Below are 20,873 nucleotides of genomic sequence, written 5' to 3'. Positions count from 1 at the left end.
GCTGAGGTGTACCCACTCCTCTCCTGGGCTCCCTCTCTTCCAGTCCTAGAATCTCCACCCTCCTTCCCAGCCTGTGTTCCCAGTAGCGTGGTCCCTCCCATGCCCAGGGCCTGTGGGCCACCAATGCTCTAACATGTCTCTGCTCGTGCATCGTAAAATGAAGATTTCAGCCACTTTAGGTTCCCAGCTCTAGGCTGAAATCAATTCAGGAACACATCAAGGAAGGCTGCAAAGATTTCTTAAGTATCTTTAGTGACTGCCTCTCTCTCTCGCTCTCGCTCTCCCTCCCTTTCTTTTTTCCTTATCATTTATTTAAATTGATTGGTACTGGTCCTGGGTCTTGAACTCAAGGCCTGGACACTACCCCTGGGATTTGCTTGTTTTTCTCAATGCTAGTGTTCTATCATTTGAACCACAGCTCCATTTCTGGCTTTTTTGGTGGATAACTGGAGATAAAAGTCTCATGGGGGGCTGGGAATGTATCTTAGTGGTAGAGTGCTTGCCTAGCATGTATGGAGCCCTGGGTTTGATTCCTCAGTACTGCAGGAACAGAAAAATCCAGAAGTGGCACTGTGGCTCAAGTGGTAGAGTGCTAGCTTTGAGCAAAAAGAAGCTCAGGAACAGTGCCCAGGCCCTGAGTTCAAGCCCCAGGACTGGGGGAAAAGAAAGAAGGTAAAACCTTGATCCAGGGTGGCAGGGACTTTGAGAAGTAATTAAGATTAAATAAGGCCATAAGGGTTGGGCTCTCAAGATCCAATGGGACTTTGAGTTCATAAGAAATTAGGGTGTGGTGGCTCATGCCTGTAATCTCAGCCTTGAGGGAGGCAGAGGTACAATTATGCTCTGAGGTACCCCCAAAACATGCAAAACCCTATTGGAAAAATAACTAAAACAACAAAATGACTGGGGGCATCACTGAAGTGGTAGAATATCAGTTTATCAAGCGCGAAGTCCTGAGTTCAAACCCCTATACTGCTAAAGTTTAGAGGGGCATACTAGGGATGGGTTGTGGAGGAGGAGGAGTTGCCATTTAAGTTGGCAAGATTTCTCGGTGATCTTGACAGGAAATGGTCTAAGCCACCTGAGCTCCCCTAAAGCCATAGCCTTTAATGTGGTACAGCCACATCCTTGTGCTTTGCTAGACCATAGACAAGAATTGATATCAAGGGGCTGGGAATGTGGCTTAGTGGCAGAGTGTTTGCCTAGCATTCATGAAGCCCTGGGTTTGATTCCTCAGTACCACAGAAACAGAAAAAGCCAGAAGTGGCGCTGTGGCTCAAGTGGTAGCGTGCTTGCCTTGAGCAAAAAGAAGCCAAGGACAGCGCCCAGGCCCTGAGTTCAAGCCTAGGACTGGCAAAAAAAAAAAAAAAGAACAACAACAACAAAAGAATTGATATCAAACATGTGCCTGAGCTGGGCACCAGTGGCACACACCTGTAATCCTAGCTACTTGGGGGACTGAGATGCGGTTTGAAGCCAGCCTAGACAGGAAAGTCCATGAGAGTCTAGTTTTCAACTAGGCAAAAAGTCAGAAGTGGGGCTGTGGCTCAAGTGATAGAGCATTATCTTAGTGAAAAAGCTAAGGGACAGCGAACAGGCCCTGAATTCAAGCCCCAGGACTGGCATAAGAAGGGAGGGAGGGAGGGAGGGAGGAAAGAAGGAAGGAAGGAAGGAAGGAAGGAAGGAAGGAAGGAAGGAAGGAAGGAAGGAAGGAAGGAAAAAGTATGAAAGCAAGACATATACATTAATGGCTGCTTCCCTCCAAAGCTGATGGCCAAAGCTTTGGAAAAGAGCTTTGGAATTTCCCTGCACACACAGATCAAGGCCAAAAAGCCTCATGATATAAACGATAACCTATTTTACAGAAGAATAAGCCAAAGCTCCAAGACAAGGATTTGTCTCCAGTCATAGCAAGTAAATAGGGATACCAGACACACATGAGGGCCTTAGAGCCAAACCTTGAATCTATGTTCTGCTTTGGATATCAACTCCAAAGGTAGGCCAAAATGAGCTTATTAAATACATTCCCTCCCCACCCCACCCCAGCCCCAGCAGACTCCAGTGGCTCACGCCTGTAATCTCAGCTACTCAGGAGGCTGAGATCTGAGGTTCAAAGCCACCTTGAGCAGAAAAGACTTTGAGACTCTTATATATAATTATCCAGCAAAAAGCTGGAAGTGGAGGTGTGGCCCAAGTGGTAGTGCACTAGGCATGAATGAAAAAAGCCAAGCAAGAGTGTGGGCCCTGAGTTCAAGCCCTAGGACTCTCTCTCTCTCTCTCTCACACACACACACACACACACACACACACACACACACACATACACACACCTTCTCCCTACATTTCTTTAAAAAAATGCCAGAAGACAATGGCTGCAGGACTTTAAGAAGGCCTCTACCATAGCCCTGGGAAGAAGCGAGAAGATCTGATGCCTGGCACAAGTATTAACCCGCCATTATCACCACCAGCATTTCATTTATAGTTGAGCAGAAATGTTCCTCCAAATAGAATGCCCTCTCATTTGTGAGTCTTCCAGATATATTTTTCTGTCAGGACATTTTACTAAGGCTAAGAGACAAAAAAGAGAAAGGATGTCAGAACTAGACTTTTTTTTTGTGTGTGTGCCAGTCCTGGGGCTTGAACTCTGGGCATGGGTGCTGATCCTAGGCCTCTTTGTGCTTGCTCAAGGCCAGTGCTTGACCACTCAAGCCACAGTGCCACTTCCAGCTTTTTCTGAGTAACTTATTGGAGATAAGAGCCCAGGCTGGCTTCGAATTCGCAATTTTCAGATCCCTGAGTTGCTAGGATTAAAGGTATGAGCCACCAGCGCCTGGCTAGAACTAGACTTTTCATGAGCAAAGGTAGGATGCAAGCCTGAAAATATCAATGGCCCTGTTCAAACACTAAGAATTTCAAAGATGTAAATAGGAGAGTGTTGGGACGAAGGGTAGAGCTTCGTATAACCACACATAGTACATGGCCACGAAGCTGGACCTGGCAGTTGGTCAAGGCTCGTCCTTTTGGAGAATGGACAGTGGCAGGAAGTTTGTGTGCTATGTTTCGGGGAGGGGTAGTGGAGATTGAACCCCAGGACTTCTGTATGCTAGGCAATCACTATACCGCTTGAGCCACATCCCCAGACATTTGGATTTGATTTTCAGATAAGTTCTTGCTAACTTTGCCCAGGCTGGCCTTGATCTCTGATCTTCCCTTCTCAACCTCCGAAGTAACTGGAATTACATGTGTGTTCCACCATACCCAACTTGAGGCAGGCGTTTTGAACCCCAGTGTTGGGAAGGGTGAGCTCCGTATCACTGTCCTTCTTGGAGGTTCTGGAGGTGACCATAGGTCTCTTAGTTTCCTCCCTGAGGAGGACCCATGAAGCCGTGCCAGTATTATGCCACAACAGGAAGAACACATGGGCTTCGTCAAGTGGTCAAGTGCCATCCCTGAATGAAAAAGCAAAGTGAGAGCTCAAGGCCCTGAGTTCAAACCCTATAAAGAAAGAATATATATAAAAGAAAGGAAGGAAGGAAGGAAGGAAGGAAGGAAGGAAGGAAGGAAGGAAGGGAGGGAGGGAGGGAGGGAGGGGGAGGGAGGGAGGGAGGGAGGGAGGAGTAGGGGAAGAGAAGGAAAAGGAAAGAAAGGAAGGAGGGAGGGAGGAAAGGAGGGTTGGAGGAAAGGAGGGAGGGAGGGAGACAAAGACAAGGAAAAGGAGGGAGGGAAGAAAGGAAGGAAGGAAGGAAAGAAAAGAAAGAAGAAAGGGAGGGAGGGAAGGAAGGGGGAGGGAAGGAAGGAAGGAAGGGAGGAAGGAAGAAAGAAAGAAAGAAAGGAAGGAAGGAAGGAAGGAAGGAAGGAAGGAAGGAAGGAAGGAAGGAAGGAAGGAAGGAAGGGGAAAGAAATCCATTGGGCACCATTGGCTCATGCTAGTAATCCTAGCTATTCAGGAGGCTGAGATCTGAGGATCCAGGTTTGAAGCCAGTTCCAAAAGGAAAGTTTATGAGAGTCCTATCTCTAATTAACTACTGAGAAAGCCAGAAGTGGAGCTGTGGTTCAAATAGTAGAGTGCTAGCCTTGAATGAAAAAGCTCAGGCACAGTGCCCAGACACTTAGTTCAAGCCCCAGGTGTGGCACAAAAGAAGAAAAGAAAAAATGAGTTTGGAAAATGTGTGGCTTGGGGACAGTGGAATACCATACACTGTACTTTGAAAATTACCTTAAATCTTGAACTCTCCAAGTAGCCAAATACTGGATGTTTTAGTCATAAAGGCTATAAAGATAAATGTATCTACTCTTATTTCACATGGAACAAAGTTCTGGAAGGCAGCCTAGTACTGAGCAAAGAGTACAGGCTTTCCTGGGTTCTGCCACATTTGACTCTGTGACTCATTTGCCTCTCGCAATCTGTTTCTTCATCTTGAAAGAAGTGACCAATAAAGCCAGCCACCAGTGGCTCAGGCCTATCATCCTAGCTACTCAGGAGGCTGAGATCTGAGGATCATGGTTCAAAAGCCAGCCTAGGCAGGAAAAGTCTGTGAGACTCTTAGGTCCAATGAACCATCAAAGCCAGAAGTGGAGCTATGGCTCAAGTGGTAAAGCACTAGCCTTGAGCACAAATGCTCAAGGACAGTGCCCAGGTCTCAAGTGCAAACCTCAGGATTGGTACACACACAACCCCAAAAGTGACAAACAAAGCCTCCTGGGTTTTCTGTGCATACTGGACACGGAACTATAAGCAGAGCATCGGCACATAAGGAGTTTTATTAAATGGTTGCTCCCTTTGTGCTCAATTCATGTCTTCCTCCTAAGTAACAATACGACTTGAAATGGCATGGGTAAAGAATCAAAGCATTTTAGACTCAAAGTAGACTAGGTGAAAGAGATGTTTAGAAAGAAAAAAAATGCTTCTATTTAATTACTAAAAACTAGAAAAGTTCTTACCCACAAGGCATAAAGTCCTTCTAGAAATGGACTTTAATCCCAGAGATGACTATGAATGGGAAAACTAGTCCATTTAAGAAAGGAGAAAATGGGTCTCTATCGTGTTCTCTATGATAATCCTTCATTCCAGGGAGAATGTAAGAAGTAATAGTTAACAATAGAATGTATATTCAACCCCAGTTCCTTCTTTTTAACTTGGTTGTGGTCTTGGCCATCTGCAAAATAAAACAAACAAACACAAACAATAAAAACCCTGAGTATTTAATTCTTTTTTTGTTTACAATAGTTTTATTGAGATACAATGTACATAACAAAGAATTCACTCTTAAAGCTAACATGTCAACAGTTTTGAATATCTTCTCAGAGTTGTATAACTATCAGCACCATCTAATTTAAGAACATGTTCATTTTTGCTAAAAGCAACTCCAGGTCTATTCAGAGCTATACCTCATTTTTTTCTCCCCTGGCTCTTAGCAATCATGATTCTACTGTCTGATTATATGAATTTGACTATTTTAGACATTTCATATAAATAGAATCATACAATATGTACTCTTGTTTTGTGGTGCTGGGGAAATGGAAACTGAGGGTCTTGTACACATTAGGTAAATGTTCCAATATCGAAATACATTCCTGGCTCAATACGTAATTTTTTTTCCCAGTCTTGGGGCTTGAACTCAGGGCCTGGACACTATCCCTGAGCTTTGTTTTGTTTTGGCCAGTCCTGGGGTGTGGACTCAGGGCCTGAGCACTGTCCCTGGCTTCTTTTTGCTCAAGGCTAGCACTCTGCCACTTGAGCCACAGCGCCACCTCTGGCCTTTTCTATATATGTGGTGCTGAGGAATTGAACCCAGGGCTTCATGTATACGAGGCAAGCACTCTTGCCACTAGGTCATATTCCCAGCCCCTATCCCCGAGCTTTTATGCTCAAGGTTAGTTCTCTATCACTTTGAGCCACAGCTCTGATTCCAGCTCTTGTAGCTTTGAACCATAATCCTCAAATCTCAACCTCCTGAGTAGCTAAGATTTCAGGCCTGAGCCACCTATGCCTGGCACTATTACTGTCTTGTTTATTTGTTGTGTTTTTGTTGCCAGTCCTGGGATGTGGACTCAGGGCCTGAGCACTGTCCCTGGCTTCTTCTAGCTCAAGGCTAACACTCTGCCACTTGAGCCACAGTGCCACACGTCCGGCTTTTTTCTATATATGTGGTGCTGAGGAATCAAACCCAGGGCTTCATGTATACGAGGCGAGCACTTTACCACTAGGCCTAATTCCCTGCCCCACTATTACTATCTTAACAATAAATTTTTTGTTCCATGAGCAGAACATGGAATATATTTTCATTTATTTAGATATTTAATTTCTTTTGATGATATATTGTTTTCAGAGCATAAATTTTGAAAATATTTGGTTAAATTTATTCCTGAAGAAATTGTAACATTGCTAGAAACATTTTTTCCCTGTACATTTGGAAATGCCATACCACCACCACCACCCCTCTTTCTCTCTCTCTCTCTCTCTGCCAGTCCTGGGGCTTGAACTCAGGGCTTGAGCATTGTCCCTGAGCTTCTTTTGCTCAAGGCTAGCAATCTACCACTTGAGCCACAGAACCCCTTCCGACATTTTTCTGTTTATGTGACTGAGGAATCAAACCCAGGACTTCATGCATTCCTGTCAGGCAATCTACCACTAAGCTACATTCCCAGCCTGGAAATGTCTCATTTTTGCAAGACAGTTTTGTTGGCTATACAATGCCTGGCTGACATGGTTTTCCTTTTGGTAATTAAAATACGTGATGTCCCCATTGCCTTTTGTCCTCCATTATTTCTAATGAGAAGTCAAAGTTAATCCTTGTGGAGTTTCCTTGTATATCACAAGTTGTATTTTTCTGCTTTCCAAGTTTCCTCTTTGTCTCTGGTTTTCAGCAGTTTTACTATGAGGTGTCAAAAGGTGGATTTCTTTGTGGCGATTCTGCTTAGAGTTTGTTGAGCTTCTGAGGTGCGTAGATTAATGTTTTTTCATCAAAATTTGGAAGTTTTCAGCAATGACATCTTTGACTATTTTATTTTTGAGTATTTCTTTCTCATTCTTTCTCTCTTCTCTATTATTGCCATGATTCATACCTTGATTAATGGCATTCCACATTTCCATAGTTCTCTGAGGCTCTGATCATTTTTTAAAATTCCTTCTCCCCACCCCCATGTCTCTTCTTTTGATAGCAGAAACTCCAATCTTCCATCTGCAGTTTGCTGATGCTCACTTCAGCTTGTTCAAATCTTCTGGCAGACCTTCCAGTGACATTTTAATTTCTTTTGCTATTTTCACACCAGATTTTAATTGAGTTCTTTTTGTTTGTTTGTTTTGGTCAATCATGGGGCTTGAACTCAGGGCCTGAGTACTATCCATGAGCTTTTGTGCTCAAGGTTAGTATTCTACCAGTTTGAGCCACAGCACTACTTTAGTTCTTTTTAACATAAATAGAACTTCTTTTTACTAGTACTCTGTATTTGATGAGATAACATATTCATATCTTCTTTTTCCTTTAAAAATCCAAACTTTTATTTAACATATATTTGTAGGGTTTTTTTGTTTTTGTTTTTGTTTTTGCCAGTCCAGGGGCTTGAACTCAGGGACTGAGCACTGTCCCTGTCTAATTAGAATACTGAGTAAATTTTTTCTTTTTGTTTTTCTGGCAGTACAGAGATCTGAACTCAGGGCCACATGCTTGCTTGCTTTGTGAGAGGTGCTCTAATCAGTTGAGTCACACCTCCTTCCCTACATCTTGCTGGTTATTTTGGAGTCAGAATCTCATGAACTTTTCTGACTGCATTGGCCTTGAATCATGATCCCCTGAATCTCAGCCTCCTAGGTAGCTAGGATTACAGCATAAACCACTGACACTAGGATATGGGTGGAGTAAGTTTTGAGGCAAGTCTTTGATGTTTGTTCTAATTTCAAAACAGCTGCTCTCAGCTGTTTCTTTCACAGGTTCTTTCTGATGAACTAAGTGCCCTGTAATAAGTTAGCTTGTTGCTGCTATCTTGGAGTTCCCAGTCTCATTCTTAGTCACCTCCCACAAAACCTCTATTCTCTAAGCCCATCTTAAGCTTAGACTTGACCTTCTACAGCCTTTGTTTCAAGTAAAGTCACTTGTGGAGATGGCTTCCGAATTATGTCCTTTTTTTTTTTTTTTTAACCATTTCCAACATAAAGACCAAACTTTTGAATACCTCTTTGAACTCTAGAGCAGTAGGTAGGGAAAATGGCCCATTTCTCTCGGAGTGACACTTCCACTTCATGATTAAGATATTGTGCTGGGTATGGGTAACAGATTCTGGTCATTGGGGGGTTATAAATGAGATGAAGCCAGGGCAGTGAAGGCCCCAATAGTCTCCACCAGTGGCATCTCACCGCCTTGACCATATGAGTAGAGATTGCAAGGAGGGGAGGTGGGGGGGGGGCGTGGAGAGCTGGTACTGGGGCTTGAACTCAGGTCCATACTCTCCATCTGGCTTTTTCAGTCAAGGCTAGTGCTCTACTACTTGAGCCACTCTCCTGTAACTTCCACTTGCAGCTTTTTGCAGGTTCATTGGAGATAAGAGGCTCATAAATTTGTCTGCCCCGTGTGGCATCTAAGCCCTGGATCCTCAGATCTCAGCCTTCTGAGTAGGAAAGATTGTAGGTGTGAGCTACCAAGGCACAGCTTAGTTGACCCTCTTGATGAGTGTGACGGTTCATTTTGGTTGTCAACTGGGATGAGTTAAGAAATAACTAGGAAATTTGTAAAGCATACTACCTCTAGAGTGTTTCTATGATGATGTTTCCGGGCACAATTAAATTATGAGGGCTCTGACCTAATGGGTGCATTTGTTCTTTGATGAATTCTTAGTATGATAGCATTATTGAAGATGGTGAAAAGTGGGAGGTGGGACCTGGTTGGAGGAAGTAGGATTTGGTTAGAGCTTGCCCTACTCTCTGGCTGATTGTTCCCCATGAGGTAAAGAAGTTTCTTTACCACACACTTCTGCCCTCCATGATTTTCTATCTAAGAACAAGAGGCTGAGTAACTATGGACTGAATCCCTTGAAGCTGTGATCAACAAGAAATCTGTGTGTGTGTGTGTGTGTGTGTGCATTGTCTGTGAGTTTTTGTTTTGTTTGTTTTGTTTTTTGCTTAAGGCTAGCACTCTACCACATGAGCCACAGTTCCACTTCCAGCTTTTTTTAGTAGTTAATTGGAGATAAGAGTTTTATGGCTGGCTTTACACCACAATCCTCAACTCTCCAGCTAGGATTACAGACATGAGCCACCAGCACCCAGGTGAAGTCTTTCTTCTTTAGGTTTTTTTTTTTTTCATGAGGCATTTTGGGTGGCAATGATAAGAACATACTAATTAGAGAGACACACATTGTATCACTCACTGTGAGAGCTGAGGGGAGCAAGAACTCATTTTCTTGGCCAAATTCACCTAAAGAGGAACTCCTATCTCATAGTGGGGTTGGGGGAGGGAAGGAGGGAAGCAGGAACAAAAGGGTTGTAACTCAGGGCCATGACTCCCACAGTCCTTACTAAGATAAAGAAGCTTTTCTTGAAGAAATGTTTCTTCATTTGCTATCTTTCCTTAGGAAATTTTCCTAAGATTCTAAGAGAGAGAGAGAGAACCAGTTGTAGCTTGTTTCATTAAGAAGCACCTTTGTGGATCTCCCTTGTTGCCATTGAAGAAAACTCTGAAAATCTTGTCATGTGTTTATTGATTTAAATTTTTTTCCTTTGGAGAAATGTCTATTCTCCAAAATGGGTAATTTATTCCATTGTAAGCTAGGTATTTTTTTTTATTTAAGCTAGGCATTTTCTTATTATGAGTTATCAGAAATCTCTTTATATTCTCAATATAAGTCCTTTCATCAGAAACTACCACCCTGGTAGTTTCTTCCTAGAACATGGGTTGTGGAGCTTGTGGGAACAGAATCCAGCCTTTCCTCAGCACTTTTATCCCTTCCACACCAAATGGGAATTCTGACCTTGCTTTTGGACTCTAGAAACGTAATTAAACCACACCAGGGGGTCAGGTGAAATACACAGATCCACATTAACCTTAAACAGAAAGCCAAGCCAAGGGCTGGTGGCTCATGTCTATAATCTTAGCAACTCAGGAGGCTGAGATCTGAGGATCACAGTTCAATGCCAGCCTGGGCAGGAAAGTCCATGTAAGTCTCATCTCCACTGAACTACAAAAAAGCTAGAAACAGTTGTGGCTCAAATGGTAGAGTACTAGCCTTGGTTGGGGGGGAACCCTCAAAGACAGCACCCAGGCTCTGAATTCAAGCCCCAGGAATGGCAAAACAAACAAACAAACAAATCTGAAAACCCAGAAAGGCAATGGAACCTGTCACAAGAACTACAGTCCTTTTGGAGGCCTGGCACCTGGACCAGCTGGCCACACACTGCCTTGTTTTTTTGTCCACATACCATCCTGGACTCTGTCTGAGGGCTCTGCTCCACCAGGAGAGGTGGACAAAGTCTGTTTACCCAGAGACTTGGCAGGAGGTGTTGGTGAAGCAACCTTGGAACAAAAGGCACATTCTGAGATCCTGGTGTCAGTTGGCAGGGGAACACAACTGAAAGACAACAGGCCAAGCAGCTGACAAACAAACAGGGAAGCACAGCAGAGCTCAGGGTGTGGGCCCCAGAGCCTCCTGGGCTTGTCTATTGGGGAAAAAAAACAACAACTCCTTTCTGTAAGATTGACTAGTCCGGGCTAGAGTGAAAGGGCTGGCTCCCCATTCTTGTTGGCATCTGCCAGAGGACAGGTCTGAGTTATGGCCTCAAAAATGCAATTTGGTTAATATTTAGGCTGTCTTTTTTTTTTTTAATGGGTCTTGAACTCCGGGCCTAGTCACTGTCCCTGAGTTCCTTTTGCTCAAGGCTAGTGCTCTACCACACTAAGTCACAGCAGCACATCCGGTTTTTGAGTGGTTTATTGGAAATAAGAATCTCATGGACTTTCCTGCCCAGGCTGGCTATGAACTGTGATCCTCAGATCTCAGCCTCCTGAGTAGCTAGGATGACAGGTGTGAGTCACCAGTGTCTGATCTTATTTAGGTTATCTTGATAGCCAAGCTGCCAGTCTTCATACCAGCTAGCGGTATCTCAGGGCAACTGCAGACTTGGCAGAAAACAATACAAAAGCCCGATTGCGCCAGATCTTTCCTGTGGTCAGGCCCACCCAAAACCCAAGGGGAAGTGCATCCTTGCTAGCTGGTGTGTGAAGTGTGGTAGAGCAAGCAGAGCAGTCAGCCACGGACAGGCCATAAGACAGTCCAGACAGTCCTTTGCTATTCCTAATAACCTTCTAAAAACTTCCTGTGACAGGGCATAAGGTCCTATGTTCTTACAAATACATAACACAACCATCTTAGGCTCAGGGAGGGTGCTGATGGGTCCTTCCACTGTCTGTTCCCTGAACTCAGGCCCCAGGGAAGGGGGTACTAGGTTGTGCCTATCTCCAGGAGCTGAAGCCAGCTGCAGAAGAGGATAGATGCACACAGGGTGTGGCTACAGCTCTATCTCACATGCCTGCTGGCCTGTTAGGAAGGCGGGTCCTAAGCACACAGGGCTCTTCCATGGCTGCTGCAGCATGGAAGCCTAGAGGTCAGAGGTAAGTGGTCCATAGGCTAAAAAGGGCTCAGGTTCCCTAATGGTGCTCCATGGGAAAAGCGGACCTGCTTAAGGCAAGATCCAGTCTATGCTGAGGCCCTGGCCTTGACTGAGCTACCTGTTCCTTCAACTTCGAGCAAGTGACCTCTGACTTTGCTTACATATAGGATTCCTGCTTCCAGGAGTCCATGACATGGAAGGGTGACATGGAGGTCCAGGCCCATGGAGATCAAGGTCTGGCCCAGTACCACTGAGATATCAGGAACAAAGTCCCTATCTTCAGACAGGTTGTTTGGGATTTGTTTTCTCTGTGTGTCAGTCTTGGGGCTTGAACTCAAGGCCTGGAGTGTTTTCTTTTTCTTTTGGCTCAAGGCTAGCTAATGCTCTACAACTCGGGCCACAGTTTCACTTCCAACTTTTTAGAAGTTCATTGGAGATAAGAGTCTCACAGACTGTCCTTCTGGGGCTGGCTTCAAACTGCAATCCTCAGATCTCAAACTCCTGAGTGGCCAGGATTGCAGGTGTGAGCCACTGGCAATGGATCTGTTTGGGATTCTTGGAGTCCCTTCCTCCCCGAGTAGGACCTCCCACCCTATTCCAGATCCCAGAACCCCTTGCTCCAGCTCCTGCCCAGACACTGTCCTTGTAGTAATTAGTTACTAGACATGACTGCCATTCTTCCTCTGGGGTAACACAGATTCCTCCAGCCCTGAGTCCAAACAAAGATGAGGAACTGACCCAGAATTTTTACATCTGTTTTCATAAGGGTGAAAGATAGTTTTATTCAAGTTGGCACAAGTAGAAAAACAAAATAATTAAGGACAGTATTATAGTTGATGGGATAAAATGAATATACATCAGCTTGCACTGATCTGAATTAGTAGCTGTATAAGTAAGTAAATGGGTGTGCAGGAAACTCTCTTCTTTCCAGAATAATTCTGAATCACTGCTAGGCAAATGCCACCATAACGGTCATTACAGTCAAGATTGAGTGACATAGGCTAAAATTAGTGGGTGGGGGCCTAGGAATACGACTCCAGATATAGAGTGCCTGGCTGGGAAGTAGGTGGCCCCAAGCTTAAATCCCAGTGCTACAAAAAAATTAATATAAAATAAGCTGGGTGCCTGTTGCTCACACCTATAATCCTAGCCACTCAGGAGGCTGAGATATGAGAATCCAGATTTAGAGCCTGCCCAGGCAGCTAAAACTGAGGGAGGGGGATGGAGAGAGAAAGACAGAAAGAGATTATCTTCAAAGAACCAACAAAAAGCCATAAATGGAGGTGTGTCTCAAATGGTACAGTACCAGTGGTGAGCTCTGAGCAAGATCATGAGGACCTGAGTATTAGTAGCATCAGTAGACACAAAGTTTTGTCTTACTGTAAAGTTCTTCTCCCAATGTATGTAATAACTCTGATAGGAAAAACAAACAACTTAGTAACTTAGAACAAGTGGAGACATCCTGTAGAATACAACCTAACCCTAAGCAACTGTCAATGTGATCGACCTTCTGAGTATGATATCTGAGAACACATCACTTTTTCTATATTCTCACCAGAGAGTTTATTTCTCAAGCGAACCATGGGAATGTTCATATTCTCTCAGGACAGTCATCAAAATAATTCATAAAAAGAACATGTCAAAATCATGAGAAACAAGGGAAAAACTAAGGATCTGTCATAAATTGAAATTCAAGACATATTAACTAGATATATGTGGGATTTTGGATTGACTATAAAGACACAGAAAGGGTGTTAATGGAAATACTGGTTTTGTTTAGTTAGTGTAATCACTGTCAATTTTCTGGATTTGATTTTGGGTACATTTAAATGGGTTCCATCAGGGGGAAACTGGGTAAAAGGTATATGTGACTACTATACTACTTTTACAACTTTTCTCTGAATCAAAAGTTATTTCAAGCTAGATGCAAATGGCTCACACCTGGAATCCTAGCTACTCAGGAGGCTGAAATCTGAGGATCACAGTTTGAAGCCAGCCCAAGCAGAAAAGTTCATGAGACTACTGTCTCCAATTAAGCACCAAAAACCAGAAGTGGAGCTCAAGTGGTAGAATGTTAGCTTTGAGCAAAAATAGCTCAGGGACAGCATTCAGGCCCTGAGTTGAAGCCAACACACACACACACACACACACACACACACACACACACACACACAGAATTATTTCAAATAAAGGTGGTTTTTTTTGTTTGTTTTTGCCAGTCCTGGGGCTTGAACTCAGGGCATGGGCACTGTCTCTGAGCCTTTTTGTGATCAAGGCTAGCACTCTACCACTTGAGACCCAGCACAATTTCTGGTTTTTGAGTGGAGATAAGAGTCTCATAGGGACCTATTTGCCCAGGAGATCCTCAGATCTCAGCCTCCTGAATAGCTAGGATTACAAGTGTGAGCCACCGGCACCTGGCATAAGGTTAATATTTTTTATTTTTAGGAAAAAAGAATAGACAAGATGAGTGAATTGAACTTCACAAACAGTTCTTGAGGAAGAATACAAACTTTATGCATATATGCACACACAGCTGCACATGCACATACACAAGTTGCTCAGATTCCTACTCCCTAGCATCTATGAAAGGCATTTCTGGGGCAAAATATGTCAATCTCAGCCTCTGGATGACCTTGTCATACTGTAGAGCGGTCAGGAGCAATTCAACAGACTTTTCTGTCCTTGAGGGTTTGCCTATTGAGAGATCCTGGCACAAAAGTATCAGACAAAAGCACAATCTGAGAACAATCCACCTAACCTGTGCCAGCCAGAATACAAGGACCTGTCAGCAGCTGGACACTGGTGGCTCACACCTATGATTCTAGCTACTTAGGAGGCTGAGAACGGATGATCATGGTTTGAAGCTAGCCTGGTTAGGAAAGTCCATGACACTTTTATCTCTAATTAATAACCAAAAGCTGCAAATAGAACTGTGTCTCAGGTAGTAGAGCTCCAGCCTTGAATGTAGACATTAAAGAACAGTGCCAAGGCCCCGAGTTCAATTCCCAGTACACGCACACACACACACACACACACACACACACACAAACACACACCTGTCAGGGGCTAGGCTTGGCCCATGTGGGAAGTGAGGGCTTTTTTTCTTTGTCTTTTTCAGTATTATTGCTCAAATCAGCAGAGATTTGGACCTATGTCCTGTTCTCTGAGTCTGGAACTGCCTCTTTGGGGGGAGGGGTTCACTCAGCCTCCAGTAAGTCTAATCTTCTACTGACTACAACCTGGGCCTTAGGAAAGCTCCTGTGATGCCCACAGTGCCCAGGCAGAGACGTAAGCAAGACAGTGATGAGGGCCTGCCCACACCACTTCCACCCACCCACAATGCCCGTCTGCTAGTGCCAGACTGTACTGGTTACCAACCAATGCAGCTCATCTGCATGAGTGCTCAATCATTCCAGTCCTCCCAATAAGGGCACTGTTACTATGATCATTTCCAAAGCCAGTGATGAAATGCACATACCATGAACCAGGTGTAGAAACAGCCCAGATGCCCTTCAATGGATGAATGAATCAAGAAAATGTGGCATCTATACACAATGGAATTTTACTCATCCACTAGGAGGAATGGTATTGCATCACTTGCAAAGAAATGTAAGGACCCAGAAAATTTTATGTTAGGTGGAGTGAGTCAGGTCCCTAGAGACAAAGGATGCATGTTTTCTCTTATATGTAGAAGCTAGATCTAATTTATACATATTCAAGTAAGCAGGTACTTGTGTTGCATGCAAGTGTACACAATGTGTTAACTGAAGAATGGGTACATGCAGGGAAGAATTCAGAGATGTAATTCCTTAGAAAAATAAACTCACAAATACCAGGATACCGGTACTTGAGTCGTGTGGGAAGGTGGAGATAAAGGGAAGGTGGGTAGATGAGTGAAGTGAAATGCATTCATAATATTCAATGCATATTCTATGAAACTAGGAAAACTGCAGAGAAGGGTGGGATTGGAACAGAAGGGGAAGAATGATGAAAGAAGTGATACACTAACATGTTGAAATGGTAACCCCTTGTACAACTACATAAAGGTAATTTTTTAAATTCCACATAACCCAAATATTAGTCTTAAACCCTTTTATTTCTGTGTGTGCTAGGCTTGAACTCAGACCCTTAACTTTTTCACTTGGGCTTTATACCCTACCCCTTGAGCCACAGCTCCATTTCCAGCTTTTTGCTGGTTTGTTGGAGACAAGATTCTCACAGACTTTCCTGTCTGTGATGGCTTCCAACCTCAGGCCTCAGATCTCAACCTCCTAAATAACTAAGGTTACAGGCATGAGCCACCAGAGCCTAGCTCTTAACCATTTTTAAGGGTACAATTCATTAGTTTCTGTGGTTGTGCAATCAACCTCCAGAACTCTTCTCATCTTACAAAAGGGAAACGATGTACCCATTAAACAACTCCCATTCCTCCCCTCCACCCCCACCCCCCAGGTCCTGGCAACCACCATCTACTTTCTGTTCCATGAGTGACAACTCTTTTCATAACTCACATAAGTAAAACCATACTTGCTTTGTTTTTTTCTAAATGCTTATTTTACTCAGACTAATGTCCTTAAGGTTCTGGGAATGTGACTTAGTGGTAGAGAGCTTGCCTTGCATGCATGAAGCCTTGGGTTCGATTTCTCAGCACCACATAAAAAGAAAAAGCCAGAAGTGGTGCTCAAGTGGTAGAATGCTAGCCTTGAGCAAAAGGAAGCCAGGGACAGTGCTCAGACCCTGAGCTCAAGCCCCAGGACTGGCAAAAGAAAAAGAAAAAGAAAGGTTCATCTATGTTATAGCATATGTCAGAATTTGCTTTCTTTTAAAATTGAATGTGTGTGTGTGTGTGTGTGTGTGTGTGTGTGACATTTTGCTTATCTATTCATCTGCTGATAGTGGCTATCAATCTGTTGATAGATTTTGGCGATTGTGAGTAATATTATTAATATATAATACATATATATAATAAATGTATACAGTTATCTCCTTGAGACCCTGATATCAATTATTTTGGTATGTACCCAGAAGTAGAATTGTTGGGTAATATGGTAGGGTTTTTTTTTTTTTTCACTATTGGAGTTTAATCCCAGGAGCTTGCTAGGCTGACATTCTGCTGAGTCATTTTACTTTAAAAAAAATTTTTTTTTTTGCCAGCCCTGGGCCTTGAACTCAGGGCCTGAGCACTGTCCCTGGCTTCTTTTTTGCTCAAGGCTAGCACTCTGCCACTTGAGCCACAGCGCCACTTCTGGCCATTTTCTGTATATATGGTGCTGAGGAATCGAACCCAGGGCCTCATGTATACGAGGCAAGCACTCTTGCCACTAGGCCATATTCCCAGCCCCTTACTTTTAATTTTTTTACACAGGACCATACTGTTTTCATAGCAGCTCTTTCAAAGGCCATGTATTAGAGGCTCAGGCCCAAGCTTGGTGCTATTGGGAGATGGTAGAAACTTTAAGAGGGGTTGGAGGCGTGGCTCAGTTGGTAGAGTGCCAGCCAATGAGGTATAGAGTTTGAGTCCCAGTCTCAGACTGGAAGGAAGAAAGGGAGGGAGGGAGGGAGGGAGGGAGGGAGGGAGGGAAGAGGGAAGGAAGGAAGGAAGGAAGGAAGGAAGGAAGGAAGGAAGGAAGGAAGGAAGGAAGGAAGGAACTTTAAGAGTTAGGGCTTAGTGGAAGGAAACCAAGTCTTTGAGGACAGTCCTGGGTCTCTTCTTTCTCTCTCATTAGTGTCTCAGATATGAGGAAAACAGATTTGCCCTCTCACACACTCAGTCCCTGTGGTACTGCCTCCCTTCATGCCCAACAGCGATAAGAACAATCAATCATGGACTAGAACATTTGAAATTGTAAGCCAATTACATCTTATCTTTTTTCTTTCTTTCTTTTCCTTTTTTTTTTTTGGTGCCAATCCTAGGGTTTGACCTAAGGGCCTGGGCATTGTCCCTGCAATTTCTTCTCTACCCCATCCCCTCAAGGCTAGCCCTGGACTACATGAATTACAGTTCCACTTCTGGAGTTTTGTTGGTTCCTTGGAGATTAGGGTCTCACAGACTTTTCTCCCTGGGCTGGTTTCAAATTACCATCCTCATATCTCAGCCTCCAGAGTAGCTAGGATTACAAGTGTGAGCCACCAGCACCCACTTCAATCTTATCTTTCTAAAAGTTCATTATCGGAGGAGGTAACAAGATTGATAAGAAATGTACTCACTGCCTTACATATGAAACTGTAACCCCTCTGTACATCATTTTGACTATATATGTAAATATATATAAAGTTAATTATCTTAGTTATTTTTGCAATAATTAAAAGCTGACTAACATACAGTCCCACCAGCAATAATTAAGGTTTCCAATTTTCCCATATGCACACCACTTGCTATTTTATTTGTACTTTGGCGAATAGCCATCTGGAGCTTCCTGTGCCACCAACAGTCCTCTGGGGATAACCATCCTATTCTACCCATCATGGCACATGCTTCCCATATCCCTCTCAGCTATAAGTGCCCATTATCCAAAAATCAAGCAAGGAAAGACAAGGCTGCTGAACAAAGCAAGTGGTGGTACACAGGTATTGGGTGTGTGAGGGTATGCATCCCTTAGGGCACCTACAGGTCCCAGTGAACAGTGTACACTAGGGTGCCCATGGACTTAGAGGCCAGTGGCTACCCGCCCTTCACCTCCCAAGGTGAACAAAACCAGCCCAGATATATGAGAAGTCCTGCTTTTGCCTCAGGTGTGGACCAGAATTGAGGTGGGATGCGCTAGTTCCGTCTTACCTGCTGTGAGAAGCTATGGGCAGGCAGTGGGAAAGCAGTAGGAACTGCCTGTTAGGGGATCAGAGCCAGAGACACACAGCTACCTGAGGACTCAGGCATGATGCATGTTAGGAGACCCAGAGAGAGCCCATGGGCTCAGCTAATGCCCACAGGTCCCATGGACTCCACAGGCTCCTGCCTGACCACCATCCTTTCCCAAGAGTGACTTTCACGGCTTCCTTCCAGCCTTCTTGCTTTTCCATAGCAGCTAGAGAAAACTCTTTCTAAAAAGCACAGTATCTAGCCTCGTTACTTCCTTGCTTTCCTCAGAAAGTCAACTTTTCAGTATACCTGTGAAATGGCCTCTGAGAGCTATGTTGAGTTTCCGGAGCTCCAGCTATCCTGATCTATGAGAATTCCATCCTCCCCAGCCCCCCCACCCCCTCACCCCCCACCCCAGATCTGCCAACTGCTTTGCCTGGACAGGTTTTACTTCTATTTCCAGATTGACCTGAAATTTTATCACCTCTCAGAGAGAAATTAACTAATACACTAATTCACCCTAGGTCATACAGAAAACAAGCCATGATGTGAATTTTGGATCCAGAACCATATTGCTAAAGGGCTGGGATGAGTCATCTCTGTAACACATCCAGTGTGCTCCTAGGGATTTGAGCTTTCAGGGCAGGACCCATACCTCAATGTTTGTATTACAAGGCAAATGGTGTGATGTTTACCACATTGTAATTGAGAGAATGAGATTAAAGGATTAGTTGAAGCCACTATGTTTCTTGAGAGGAACATAAAACAGAGGAGAGGAGAGGGTAGGAGCAAAGAAATCCTACCTGCCTGGTCAACAACAGGAAATGAGTCCTTGAGGATGCTCTTCCTAGAAGGGACTTCCCTGGCTAGCATCTCCTGGCTCTTACCAAACAGCAGGACCAAACACACAGAGGCAACATGTGTTTATCCTGGTGCCTTAAACTTAGACAAATTGCTACCAAACCACTTAAATGGCAGTGGCACAAGCTCAAGTTCCTGCCCATCAACTGGCACTATGTTAGGATAAGTCTTGGGGCAATCTGTCTCTCTGAGTGCTTTGAGGTCAGAGTTCTAGCACTTCTGGCTCCTTGTACCCAACCAGAAAAAGGGACGTTATTTTCTCTCTCTCTCTCTCTCTCTCTCTCTCTCTCTCTCTCTCTCTCTCTCTCTCTCTCTCTCTCTCTCTCTCTCTCTCTCTCTCTCGGAGAATTTGGAGCTCCAGGGAGGGGGGCACTTCTCTGTGTCTGAAGGTCTACCTCAATGTTGGCACTTCGTCTCACCTAACCTTCCCATCCCTTTTCTCACTGGCAAGCAGGGAAGTAACTAGGGTATATGTCAGGGCAGCCAGTCCATGAGCATCTGGGCTCTTGGGAAACAACTTTGTTGTGACACTCAGAAAGGAAAAGGCAGTTGGTGACAACGCTCCCTTCTCTCTTCCCTCCATACTGGGGAGAAAAGCTTCAGAAATCAGCCTCCGCTCTTTGCATTGGATACCTGTGGCCAGAAGAAGGGTAACCACATCCCTCGCAGGGCGCTGGCCGAGGCGCTGGCTGCCAGGGAGCCTCCAGAGAGAGCGGATGCACATGGTGGAAGGATCGCTCCATGCCCTGGCCCACGCCTGGCCCAGGAACGGGCCACCTACCTCGGTCACGATGGTGGACAGGTAGACGTCCCGGCTGAACTCCCAGCCGTCCAGGCAGCTCTCCTGCTCCAGCCCCTCCAGGTCCACGTCCCGCACCGGCTCCAGCCCCAGCGCGGAGAAGTTGGCGATGGTGGCCAGGCGGTAGCGGCGGCAGCTGTGGGGCACCTCGCGGTCATCCTGCAGCACCAGCGGGATGCTGTGGTTGCGCCAGGCGCTGCTCAGGTTCGCGGTGTCCGGCACCCGGCAGTGATGCTCCGGGGTCCCCGCTAGGAACAGGATGGACATGCCGTTGAAGCCATTGGGGATGATGCTGGCGCTGAGCAGGAAGAAGATGAGGCGCTGGAAGGGCCCCCACTCGCCCAGGAAGGCGGTCACCTCCTCGTAGTCCCGCATGCTTCCCGCCACTCCTCAGACGCTCCCCACCGGACGTGGCCGGAACCTTCTCCTGACGGGACCCGGCGGCCGGGACCTTCTTGAGGTGCGTCAGAGCTCCGACATCCAGGGGGGGAGCTGTGAGAAATGGGGCGGCCGGTGTGAGAACGTTCCCGGGCGCTCCAGAGGTCTCGCGACCACACCTCCATGCCGGGCTGGGCTGGGCTGGTGGGCCGGGCGCGGTGAGCGAGGGCGAGCTGACGGGGAGGGGCGTGGCTTGTGGTAGGCGGCGGCGAGGCGGGGTTTTAGCGAGGGCGTGCCTAGCGTACCGGGGGGCGTGGCGTGTGGTAGGGGCGGGGCTCGTGGGCGGTGAGAGGTGTGGCCCAGAGGGAGAGGCGTGGTTAGAAGGCGTGTCTAGCAGGCAGGGGCGTGGCTTGTGGGAGGAGAGGGGCGTCGTTAGT

The 20,873-nt window shown here is 45.3% G+C and overlaps 1 protein-coding gene across 1 annotated transcript in view; it reads right to left on the bottom strand.

The window, feature by feature from the left end:
- LOC125341867 (solute carrier family 22 member 4-like) overlaps positions 1-20,638 on the bottom strand; it is a 50,111-nt gene extending 29,473 nt beyond the window's left edge. The window contains 1 exon segment of the mRNA XM_048333985.1: positions 20,041-20,638. Coding sequence (XP_048189942.1) covers positions 20,041-20,433 — 393 coding nt within the window. The 5' untranslated portion in view covers positions 20,434-20,638.
- Positions 20,639-20,873: the final 235 nt, after the last annotated feature.

Source organism: Perognathus longimembris, chromosome 25 (genome assembly GCF_023159225.1).
Source record: "Perognathus longimembris pacificus isolate PPM17 chromosome 25, ASM2315922v1, whole genome shotgun sequence".
NCBI lineage: Eukaryota > Metazoa > Chordata > Mammalia > Rodentia > Heteromyidae > Perognathus > Perognathus longimembris.
The sequence above is the reverse complement of the archived record's forward strand: the minus strand, read 5'-3'. Positions and strand labels throughout refer to the sequence as shown.